General features: G+C 42.5%; 1 protein-coding gene across 1 annotated transcript; it reads right to left on the reverse strand.

Moving 5' to 3' along the window:
* Nucleotides 1-409: 409 nt before the first annotated feature.
* On the reverse strand, nucleotides 410-12,123 carry LOC131467999 (transketolase-like). Its single transcript, XM_058641819.1, has 14 exons — nucleotides 11,837-12,123; nucleotides 9,893-10,010; nucleotides 8,977-9,090; nucleotides 8,508-8,605; nucleotides 5,956-6,147; nucleotides 5,337-5,455; nucleotides 4,555-4,751; nucleotides 4,270-4,434; nucleotides 3,916-4,072; nucleotides 3,079-3,209; nucleotides 2,876-2,959; nucleotides 2,669-2,762; nucleotides 2,434-2,556; nucleotides 410-1,189 (listed from the first exon to the last, which is right to left on the reverse strand). The coding sequence occupies exons 1-14, from the start codon at nucleotides 11,941-11,943 to the stop codon at nucleotides 1,002-1,004; spliced, it is 1,887 nt and encodes a 628-aa protein (XP_058497802.1). The 5' UTR covers nucleotides 11,944-12,123; the 3' UTR covers nucleotides 410-1,001.
* Between the last annotated feature and the right edge of the window lie 1,098 nt (nucleotides 12,124-13,221).

Below are 13,221 nucleotides of genomic sequence, written 5' to 3' on the forward strand. Positions count from 1 at the left end.
ATCCACATTGGCCGTTATCAGCATTATTGGGATCACCAGACTCTAATTTCTTCTTGATCTGCTTTATTTTTGGCAGTTTGTGTGTCATCTCCAGTGCAACGCTACGACACGCATTCATCTTCTGGATGTTGGCATGTAACCTTAATTTGTAAGACGTGCCCATTATTTTTTTTAAATTCTGGATCAAGATGCTCTTAATTGTTTAAGCAATAATACACACATGCCCTTATGTTGTCCTTACGTGGCAGAGACAGTGTTTCCTTCAGTTGACTTACAGTATGTACCTTCAAGAATCATTGTTTCCCTGGATGTGAGCAAACAGGATTGTGATGTATAACGGAGAAGTTTCTGTTTCTCATTTGATCCTTCTTTCCCCGCAACCTGATAGAAAGATGTCTGACACAGGAAATGTGAAGAAATCATGTCTTTATTGGTGTGCATCACTCCCCTCTAAGTCAGGGTCAAAAAGGTAACAACAGTCAGTGCTCAAACAGTTTCTTCACACCTTCAGGGTGGGGTTTACAAAGTCGTACTGGGCGCAGATGTTTGTGACACAGCACTGACGACCTGAGAGGGTTTCCACAGAAAATAGAAGATTTCACTGAACTCCAAACCACGTTCACTGCTTTTCCTCAAACACTACAGCAGTACCAGATCATTCTCTAGGAGGTAGGAGAGGGGTTAGAGGGTCGGGAGTGAATTATATGTTTGAGTGAAGGAGCGGTGTTTACTGGACTCACAAACTGGTGGGGCAAAATCTGAGGTGGGAATGTTAAATCACATCGACGACAGTAAAAGAGAAAAGAAAAAAAAGTGGGTTTTTTTTAAATTTTCAAATAAAGGCTTCGAATTGTTGTAGGGGAGGAGAGCGTGAGTGGGCCCCCGGTGCTTCTCCTCCTGTGTTGCCTAATTTGCATGTTTGGTGCCTCCGTGATAATCACAAGTTAACCACAGAGTCCTTTACCATGCTGTTGAAGCTGCTGCCATCAGCTGCAGCATTCTTACTTAGCGTTGGCGGAGCTACTGAGCATCTTACGGGCTGCCTGAGCGATGGCATCGCGGTCGATGCCAAAGATCCGCATCAGCTCGTGGGGCTTACCACTGCGCGGCACCTGGGAAACTGCCAGGCGGTGGACAAAGAAGCCGGTTTCGTTCACAACCGCTGAGCACACTGCCTCACCCAGACCACCTGGGAAATCAGAAGATGGAGCAGTCACAATTGTTGCCTAAGCTTCACCCAAATCACATTACATTTACCTGTTAGAATTTCTCTTAAAAATCACATTCAAGTCAGTAATTTCTGTCCACTAGTCTTCAGTGTTTCCTTTCCTCCATCCTGCTGTCAAATGAAATCATTCACGTCTCTGCAGAGAAGGAGTGACAGGACTGATGCCGCCCCCTCTCACCCCTTTCTCACTTTCACTTGCACAAATGTTGAAAAATCCTGTTTAAAAATAATGGTGTGCGTATTTTACTACTATATGGAGAATAGCATTTATCTGAGACTCCCCATTCCTTTTTCCGTCTGTGTGACATTGATGTCCTCTTCCATTTTTTGCATGGATCCATTATGTCAGGCCTGGATATAATCTAACGGACTGGTGGATGACGGCGACATTAGATGAAAGAGATAAGAGGAATGGGTGAGACACAGTAGATTTTGGACACTTATTTTTTGCCGTGCTTGTACTGTATGTAGGTCAATGAGTGCCCAAAGGCCACAGCTGAAATAAAGAAGCCCTGACAGGCTCTCCCAGCTCCTCCACTCCCACCCTCCCTCCCCCTTTCACCCCTGCATTTACTGTTGTTGTTTTTTTTTTAAACCTATTTCATCTATCTATCTAGAGGTGGGCAAGATGTAATCGTCTAAGATAATATTGTGTTAGGCAAATTATCATTATCATCAGTATTTAAATGACTTAGTAGAAACTGATGAAACACACACTGAAACGCCACACTTTCCCCTGGACGCGTGCAGCAGAAGCCCTCCTTTGTTGCAGCAGTGAGCAGGATTCAGTGTCACATGACCACAAGTGAGCCTTTGAGATCACATGACCTCGCTGGCATCCTCCCTGCCACACAGGTTAGCCGCGTGTCGAGAAAACCTGGAGACACCAGCCCCTGCAACTCTCTAAGTCTTTGAATAATTGTATTATTTATATCTCTTGCTTATTCTCTGCACATTTGACCTTACAGCTGAGCATCTGAATGTTTACCCAGAGTTCAATGTTTCTACACTGCAGTTCAGTAATAAGTCTTAAGTTTAATTAGAATAAGAGTTGTTAAAATTGCGTCCAGTGCTATAATCTCTAATTAAAATCAAAAATTTAAAGGATATTGTCTAGATATCCTTTAAATTGAGTTATTATTTTTTTTGCCCCTGTCGTCCACCCTTAATCTTCCCTCCCTGATTTTTGTCGTCCGACTCGTCACCTTCATAGTAGTGGTCCTCCACTGTGATGATGCGTCCTCTGGTTGCCCTGGCGTTTTCAATGATGGTCTTAGAATCCAGCGGTTTGATGGTGAACGGGTCAATCACACGGATGTTGATTCTGTCTGAGGAGAAGAGAGAGACCGGTGGAACATGACATTTTGCCCGACCTGTGGTCATGAGTTGGTTTTCTTTATCTTTAGAACCATTTTCCATTCTCACTACGTTTCTCTGTACCTTTTTTCAGCAGCTCAGCAGCAGCCAGAGCCTCGTGAAGGGTCACTCCTGCTCCAATCACAGTCACATGATCATCATTGGTTTTATACACAACCTGAGTGCAAAGACACACAAGACATACTGTATTTGTGTGTACGTCAGGGAACTGTGCACAGAGTCTCATCAGATTGTTGCTTTGTAAGATTCTTGTTCAGAGTGAACACAAACCTTGGCCTGTCCAACGTGGAAATCTTCGTTGCAGTTGTAGATGACATTGTTCTCTGGGCGACTTGTTCGGATGAAACACAAACCCTAAAACAAATCAGAAATAATCTACATTGATTTTTTTGTTGTAACACAAACTTGTGATTTGATACTTTGCCTTCCTCCCCCCCCCCCTTTAAAAATAAGTATAGGTGACTTAAGAGAACCTTTGTGTTGGCAGCGAGCTCCACAGCCTTCTCAGTGGAGACACCATCGCTCGGGTAGAAGACGGTTGCAGTGGGAATGGCTCTGAACATGGCCAGATCCTCCAGACCCATCTGAGAGGGCCCGTCTTCACCTACATGCACACACACACAGCAGCAAACCTACAGGTCAGTGACAGTGAGACTCTTATGTTTACTAGAGGCTGGAACATGAAGGAAAGTGGATTAGAAGTGGCATGCAGTCGGTAAAAGTGCAATGCAATATACCTGAGGAAGTGGAGGAGGAGGAGGATGGAAGGGAGGAGGAGGATAAGGAGGAAGAGGTGAAAGGAATCAGGCCGCTCTGTCATCACCGTCATGACACACAGAGATGGAGGGTGGGACAGAGGAAGGACAGGAGGAGTGCTGATACCAGGAGAGGGTAGTGAACAAAAATGAACAGAGGCGAGAAGATGAGGAAAAAAGGTTTAGGATTCTGGGAAATTAAAAGTTCAACCAACTGTGGGAGTGATCTCCCACAGACGGCTTGCATTGCAGATGTATTCTCCATGTTCTGGAGGATTTTTATACCAAGCATTTCTCCAGGAAAATGTTATAATATTGACTTGTTTTTCAGTCGTAAAAGCAGAAATGAGCCAGTTTGCAAAAGGAAAGGTGAATCACAGTGATTCTTTTGAATCAGGTCACTACAAAGTTTTGAAAACTTCTTCAAGCTACTGCTTTTCACAGTAACATGCTCACCCAATGTTGACTATCATAATTTGATTTCAGCATATACATATGTATAAAAGTATTTTTTATATAACGAAACCTATGATTGATAGAGAGGTGGGCACTGACCAATGGAGACGCCGCAGTGGGAGCCGCAGAGGTTGATGTTGCTCTCGGAGATGGCGGCCATGCGGAGCTGGTCGTAGGCTCGAGTGAAGAATGTGGCGAAGGTGCTGGCGAACACCACGTTGCGGTCACGCACGGCACAACCTACTGCGACGCTCACCTGCAAGAGAGAAATTATATGATGGTATGAAAATAATGAAGGGAGATAGTTTAAAAAAAAAAGTTCACATTCAGAGAAATAACTGTTACTACACTAACCAATACTGTTAAGATTTATAAAGGTACATTTTCTCAGTCTAAGCTGTGGTCCAGAACATCTGCAGCTCTCTAACTACGGAGCTCACATCTGTTTCTTACCATGTTCTGCTCTGCAATGTAACACTCCACGTAGCGGTTGGGGTGTTCATTCTTAAAGAGCTCGGAGAAGGTGGAGTTCTTGGTGTCTCCATCCAGAGCCACCACATGCTCATTGTAACGACCCAGCTTGGCCAGAGCCATGCCGTAAGCCTTCCTCGTAGCGATCTGTGTTTACCGGGACAAACAAACAACACAACAAATAACTACCACTGATTATTTGCTACTTTATTGAACTACTGTATGTTCTATTTTTTTTGTGGTTGGTGCGAACGTCACTGATCGCACCTTGTCTCCAGGTTTGTAGCTGGGTGCGCTTGGCATGCGGATGTTGCGGAGGCTGACGGGAGATGTATCCTCGCTTGGCGGAGCAGGATAGAGGCGTTTATTGCAGCTGATGATGCGGCCCTGCAGCTCTTTGATCAAACTCTCGGCCATGTCTTTGGGCAGGGGTTTACCATGCCAGCCCATCTTATCCTCAGCCACTGAGACACAAACACACACACAAACCTGAGTACTAATGCACATTTAGAATACCTTTTTTTCTTCATCAGAGGTTATTACATCTTTTGTTTCCCCCACAGACATATACCAAAACATATTGCACACATTTATGTGTGTGCGTGTGCCACTTGCATAACAATATTCCACTTCAGTGGGTCACTACAGACTGCTTTAGAGGTCAAAGGTTAAAATCACAAGACACCAGGCTTATGACAACCTCCATCATGGCGGACAGGAGCTTTTTCATAAAAACAAAGATGTATTCCCGTCTTAAACATACACACTTTGTCATGTTTCTTTGTGCCTGACCAACATGTGGTCATGCACACTCCCCCTTATTCTTATCACAACTCCTGCACAATGGCCTGTCGCTGTGAGTGTGTCCTACACATTCTGAGGGATTAGGAAGCTTCAGCAGCTAAATCACTAAGCGCTGCCAGGATTACAGTGAGTTATTGCCTCTCTGCACCAAAGGATGTGTCCATACAGCCATCATAAGAACTTCTGAAATAACTATTATTTCATCATTTAGAAATCAGCAATTACTATGTCAGTAATTATTGTACCTGGTATGCCTTTCCCCTTGATAGTCTTGGCGATGATGGCTAGTGGCTGATGACGAGGCTGACTCAGCACCTTACACAGCTCGTCCACACTGTGTCCGTCCACAATGACAGCATGCCAGCTGGGAAACACCAGAGGTAAAACATTTAAATACAGTCTGACTGACAAGAGGCTCAAACAACTCAAAGTTGAAAATGCGGTCTAGCTTGCCAACATAAAGTCATAAAGAGTGTTTTACGTTGAAATGCCTGAACAGGGAGGCTGCATGTTACAGTAATGTTCACTCTTTTTTGTGATTTAAGTTTCTGAAAGCGAGTATGGACAGAATAAAAAAATATTACTGCACATTTTTAATTAAAGCAATAATATCGTGCATCATAATTATCGTGGTCAGCATAATAGCAACATTACGTTTTCTTATAATTTCATGCCAAATGGTGAATAAATTATATTTTACATTCAAATGAAAACTATCTGCAGCAAATCCTCCGTTTGTGATTTACTTGAATTTAATGAATAACACAGGATTTACTTTAAATTGGGATGATTATTTGTCCAACTCAGTTTACAGTTTAAGGACACACCGCCAACCCTCCTGTGCACGCCCTAAACCTGACTCACCCAAAGGCCTCACAGCGTCGCTGGTACTTCTCCACGTGGTGCTGCAGTGGAGTTGGGTCACTTTGACCCAGGCGGTTGATGTCCAAGATGGCCACTAGGTTGTCAAGCTGGTAGTAGGAGGCAAAAGCCATGGCCTCCCACACTGAGCCCTCGGACATCTCTCCATCACCCAGCAGGCAAAACACACGGTAGCTACAGAGAGGGAGAAAGAGGGAGAGAGAGGGAGAGAGAGAGGTCTCATGTTTTGAAATGCATCTGAGGCTAAAACAGCCAAAAGTCAAAAACCATCAGCTCCATTTTCCCTCTACACATTTTCTCCTTCTGCGATTCCTCCTATAGAGGTGGACGTGACAGCTAACCCCCACACCTAAACACACACACACACACACCCTTCACCCCCCTGCTGCACTCAGATCATCCTTGCTATATGCTCTCATGGCCTAACGACTCCTGACAGCTTTCTAGTCAAATAGACACATTCTCATTAAAGCTGGAAGATAGGACGAGACACAGCGCATTACACCACGCATTCCAACCCTGCGTGCAAAGAAAGAAACACAGGTCGGAGAAAGAAAAGAGAGGAGGAGTGGAGAATGAGGTGAGAGGAATTCAACAGAGGGAGAGAGGGAGAGAAAAGAGGGTTTTCAAGCATGTAGTGTAAATAAACTGCAGGGTCAGGAAAATAAAGCTCCTCTGAACTCATGCTGATCGTCACCACCTTTGGCTTTTAGAATTTGTAATCATTCTTATTTGCTCTTAACTACATACAGTTCAAAATATAGCAAGAGCAACTGTGATTAGATTCAGCTTCATGTGTCACAAACAGGATTTCTGGTCATTTTGATTCAATACTATTGCTGGTGGCAGGGGGATATCCCATGATGTGCTGAGCTCCTCGTCTTCCACACTAATAACTCATCAATACACATTACTGACTCGGCTCCTGTCACATAATTCTGTGTTTTCTGGTTTCGCTCATCCTGATTCTTCATTGGGTGCACACACACACACACACACACACACTCGCAGACTTTCTGATGGGAAATCCAGATCACTAGAAGACCAGCAAACAGGAGTCATGATATCTCCAGTGATCTTGTGTGTCTGTCTTCTCTCGTCTTTACTTAAAAACTCCATCAAGAGGGCGCATCGACACGCTCACTGCCTTCCCCCCATGGTGTCACCAACACTTCCACTCAAAACACTCATATTATCCCCTGGGTGTGGTTCAAAGCTTGACAGAGCATGAGGAGAAACCCTGCCTCTTTTTATCCAATCACCTCATGTTTAGAACCGCACAATATTGAACCAGAGTCACACAAGCATGAAACAATGAGTGGTGTTGAGTTTCATCTTAATGCTGTGGATAAGTACATTTGACAGGTTCATTCATGTATCATTGCTTTAATAAACCACACTCTGAGACCGTCAAGAGGCTTGTTTGGTAGTCTGTAGGATTTCTTCTTACAATGACAACAATTGAAGTTTGCAGGTGGTTGAATTTGCTGTTTTACTCAAATCATAACTCACATGTTGATATTGCTGCCATTCAGCAGTTCATGGTTATGAAACCAGTGATGTCGTTCCCTAGGCGAGTGAGTCTGGAGCGGTTATGTAGCAGCAAACGACTCCGATAATCTTAGTGGAAACGCACAAGCTTGTACAATCACACGCAACGTTATGTCACGTATAGCTGTATATTCATAGAAATCCAAAATGTATGCTTAAATCATTTTTTTTTAGGTAGAGAAGATGAGGTGAGAGGGCGAGGTGGGGAGAAGAGGGAGTAACTGTGTTCATGCATGTGTGATTATTAGAGCAGAAACAATCGAGTGCACACAGAATGCAGAGGGAGAGAGAGCGCCAGGGAGAGAGATATCGAAGTGTCAGAGTGCAACTACGCCATTCCCCGACCTCCTGTTTCACTGTGTCTGCTGTGTACAAACGTACAAACCTCCACACATGATCCTTTCCGTCTGTTCTGTCCATAATGAACAGTAGTTGACATTCAGTTTGGACACTTTTGCATCAGCTCCACCTTCTATGAGCAAGTGAGTGGAATGTATTGTGTTGTAGAACAGGCCACACAGCTCTCACTCTGTCTATAGTTGGACTAAAACCCATTTGGCTCTTTCTAGATCACACTAGAACAAAGGAGACGCATGAGGTCTGTTGAATAGTTGCTGAAAACTGATTTTTTTCTCTCTCTATCCACCAGGTTGAGAACCACCAAACTTGCTGCTCGGTGTTTATAGTGGAAGTATTATTAACACCAAGAATGGCGGACCTTCACTATGGATGTTCTAATCAGCTTTTTTGTCAGACTTCAGTGTGGTTACATTCATGCAGATCTGATCTGAGGTCAGCGTCTGAGCAGCTGCTTAAATGTCATTCCAAACCAGGCCTGTCACTTACAGTTTAACTAAAGCTCCAGGGTGAAATGTCACATGTCATTGTGGCCCATCGTTGTGTATACTATACCCTGCATCATTTCATAATGTCTAGTTGTCTGCCTTAATATGTAAAGATGTGAGTTGGAGTGTGTTTGTTACCTGGCCTTGTCAAAGTACTTCCCAGTGTAGGCCATTCCACATGCAGCTCCCAGCCCCTGACCCAGAGATCCAGTGGCCACATCCACAAACTGCTGCCTCTGTTAGTACGCACACACACACACACACACACAAAACATCTTATTCTTCATGTCTCTATAATGTACAATTTTGGCAATAATTGGTTTAACAATCCAGAATTCCACAGAGGAAAGGCAAAAATGATGAGATTTATCTTGCAACCGTTTGTCTCATTTCCCAGGTTGAGAACCACCAACATTGCTGCTCAGTGTTTATAGTGTAAGTATTATTAACACCAGGAAATGAGACAATAGACAACCCAATCAAATTAAAGTGAGAATTTTAAAAGCCGTTAAATGTTTAATATTATATAAATACTTAAATGTTAATATGGCTGCATGCAGTGACACACTGTATATTTCCTTGGCTGCAGGTCTGAGTGTCACCTCACCGGCACAGGGTGTCCTTCCAGGATGGAGTCGATCTTGCGGAGGTTGAAAAGCTCATTCTCCTTCAGGTAGCCCGTCTCTGCCCACACGGCATACAACACAGGAGCTGCATGGCCCTAACAACACGTTAGAATAACCTTATCAATGGTGTTACAACATACGGTACAGTTCAGTAATTCAAGTAGTTCAATAATTATTCTAATAATAATAATAATCTACTATTTTTGATTTATAGTATTACACTCATCTAGTTAACCATAGACGAGTCCTGTCATGTGCTGAGTTTTCAATAACTTGGGCTGTGCCAAAAACATTACCAAATCAATCAATATCGATAACCGATGAAATGAAAACACAGATTATTAAAGATTAAGATTTAGAGTAAAAGTTGGAGAAACTGTTTAACTGTGGTTTTAAAATTCCCTTAGGCAAAAACAATTTTCAACAAATTTAGCAATTCCTGTGTATGTGTGTGTTTCTCAAAAGTGTGTTTGCACTGTGCATTAACATAACAATATATATTAAACCTTAGTTATATTGATATTGAAGAAAATGAGGTCACAATATGAAAACAAATGTTTCTGCCTTGGATCAAATCTGAATGGACATTCACACAAACAGGCATTAACCCACATACATCCCCCATCAGTGCACTGCTGCTGATTATAATACACGATAAGTCAAACAGTGAGGATTTATTTTCAATTCAAATATGAAACATGTTTCAGATCTAATATGTCAGATAATCCAGAAGCAAGCAAGTTTAATGTAATGGCATTGTAATAAACAAGAAACAACGGCAATACATTATTTATTTGTATCCATACTACAACTAACAATGAATCTGTTGTTTTATTATGTATTACCTCTGAGTAAACATCACATGTTTACTCAACAATATAGGCGAGCACATTTTACCTTAGAGAGGATGAAGCGGTCATTGTTGGGGTTACGGGGGTCTTCAGGTCGGTACTTCATGGTGTGAAAAAAGAGCACGGACATAATCTCTGCCACGCTGCAGCATGATGTGGGATGACTGTAACAAAAACAAATCAGACGCATAATAATCACATGTTTAGGAACCTCCTCATTCTTCAGTTCAAATCTGAAATCACGTTTTAGTGCAACATTCACTCAGATGCAGAGGAGACAAAAGAAAAGAAGTGGCAGATCTAGTGGGTTATTTCATGCCAGAGAAACAGTAGTCAGAGAGCGGAGTTGCGTTGAGTAAGGCAGGTGTAATACTCAACTGACTTTATCAGGATCCAACAATCTGTACATACACAGTATCTCTCTCTCGTTCTCTCAAACATAAATGCATTTCCATGACATCACCTCTTTCACCCTCTCACACATGCACACACACGTTCACCCAATGCAAAACCAGCATTTGGTGAGTTGTTCCAAACTGTTAAAGTCACATAAAACAAGCGTGATTATGACGTATTATTACTTCTTGCACATTATTCTTCGCTTTATCGTCAAAACACATGCCAGTAATATACCTCGCTCAGGCCTGCTCCACCAATGTCCTGGATGGGAAATGTTTTTCAAACAGTCTCTCTCTGCAGCCTGATGATCACTGCTTCTCTTGTCTTGAAAGAAACTAATTTGTTAAATTTGCATTTTTTTCTCAAAAAAGAGGCCGTTATGAAGAGGCCTACTGTCCCTACATGACAGTGTCCTTAGAGGAAATGTGCTGTGTAGAAAATGCCCATCTATACATGAATGAATTAAACATTAATGTGTGGAGGTGCATTTGGCCCCAGGTCTCATTTTGGAGATGCCTGTCTTCAGCGTAATAGTGGCACCTGCACAGTAGGTGCCCTTTTAATTTTTGCCCATGCCCTTACAAATGTCTGTACACACCACTGGACTTAAAGGTGTCATATGAATTCAAAAGCACGTTTAGCAACACAGAGAACATTTAGTCAAGAAACATTAGGCTGATGGGTTTTTTTTTTGCTTACAAACTCAAACCAGACTTGTATTTCTTAATATAATGCGAGTCTAAAAGACTCTGTTTTGCAGTTGCTATGATCATATTTAATGTCTACTTCCTCGTAAAAGTCTGTCACTCCAACAATGTATCAGATGTCAGAGAAGCAGGATTTAAATATTAAAATGGGGACACAGTAAGTTTATTTTTCTTTTCAACCAGTTTAAAAAATATTGCAGAGCGTTGCAAATTCGCGTTTTATTCTGAAATTGCACACCGGATATATGTTTGCCTGATTAACTCAGTCAACTTGACTGTGGTGTGAGAGCTTTACTGTCCCGGGCCCGGCGCACGCAGCCGCACGCAGGCGCGGCACAAGCCCACTCATATCATATGTTTCATCCTGGGTCCATTCTGCTGCTTCCAATCACCACGTCGCCCCGCAGGTCGCTCGCTCCTGTGGCAGCTGCACGCACGAACTCACGCACAGACCCAGTCTCTCTGTCTCCAGAACTAATTTACCATGTTTTAATCCCATTGCTCTAGAACAATTAACGTACACGTTAAGTCAGACGTAGACGCATCTAGCACCTTTGTGCCAAACGGGCTCTTCTTTCTGGAGCAGTGCGTGAATTGCGCACAAAGCTGGCACGCGCCTGTTTTACGCACAGTGAAACCAGAGACGATGTTTACGCTGTGGCACATTGTGCACGATAATAAACCCACTCGTGACTTTGCACTGCTGCTCCTCTTACAGTAAGTGCATCATGTCTTATGTAGCCTGCATTGTCCATTTTTCTAATGTTGCTTTCACGCACGGGGGAAAATAAACATGCACCTGCCCCCCGGGACAGTGTTCACTTGTTTTGTCCAACTACTTCACATGTGCAGTTGTGTGTACTTTCTAATCGCACTCCTCTTACCCGCTGCCCGCCGCAGTTGTCGCCTTGATGGAGTTGATCCGGAGGCGGGTGGCGATGTTCCTGAGCGCCTGCACTGTCTGCTGGTCTGGTTTATGGTAGTCCTCCATCTGGCCGAAGAGCACACAGCGCGCGTTCACTCAAATTGGTTAAATAGAATTAAAGAGTTAACTTCCCCGATTTACTGTCCCGAGAGTGGAGGCGATGACAGTAATAGCAGGGGTTAAAAAGAGAAGTGCTGTTGAACCTGAGAGAGACGCAGAGAGGAGGAGGAGGAGGAGAGAGGAGAGAGGGGGCGTGTTTGAAGGCAAAGCCTATGAATATGGCTAATCTAGGGCTAAAATGAGCAGAGAGTTATACTCCTAACTGTCACGCAGGACAGCAGCCAATGGGAGAACAGCAGCGGGCAGAGACCAAGGCCACGAGAGCGCGTCAGTGCACGAGAGCGCACACACACAGTCAGCTTCATGTGTCTACATAATATATTACATTCTGAGGACATTTCAAACAGAAATTGAGAAATATTATTACTATAATAAAGATAAATAATAACAATAAATGCGGACATTACATATATACATATACATATAGACTGCTTAACATATTTATTAGACGACCACCTACCCAATGTAAGGTTTAGGCCACAGCTGCCCTAAATTAACAGCATGTTTCTGTACTGTTACTTCACCAGTATGTAGAAGCTCTTTTACCGAAATTATATTTTTAATGCTTAATTATTATTGTTATCCATGAATTTACTGTTTTGCAAAAAACAACACTACACAGAAAGGAAAAAAATAGTAAAGCACATTATTATTATTTCTTGATTAAGATGTCAAATTATAGTTATTTACAAGCCCAGTGAGTCTGCTCAAATTTGGGTATGAAAAAGTGAATTCACTTTGTTTGCCAAATTAATAACAATAACATTTAATATAGTATAGTATATGTGTATATGTCACACACACACATATATACATATATACATAGAGGTGTCATGCTCTCACCTTTCAGTAATGGATTTTTCTTGTTCTTGCTGTTGCACCGTGGAGTAACATGGATGCCAATCTTTCGGTCATATCTGCACCAGTATGATGAAAAAAAGCCAAAAGCTTTTTGTTTAAATGTAAAAAGAGCTTTAATTTATTAAAATGTTAATATATTTTAATATGAAGTGTCTTATAGTTGATTGCAATATACGGTGTGTATATATAGAGTCATGTGCTGTGAGGCTGGAGCATATGAAAAGGACGCAGGTGATGTGCGATTTAAGCCAATAATTTTAACAATTTTAAGTAATTGTTTTATTTTAGCAGACTTACAATGTTTGTTGATCTTGAGACATCCACAGCCAGGTCATCTTTCCACTGGTTGAGATTAACTTCCTC

The sequence above is a fragment of the Solea solea genome, chromosome 11 (assembly GCF_958295425.1).
Source record: "Solea solea chromosome 11, fSolSol10.1, whole genome shotgun sequence".
Taxonomy (NCBI): domain Eukaryota; kingdom Metazoa; phylum Chordata; class Actinopteri; order Pleuronectiformes; family Soleidae; genus Solea; species Solea solea.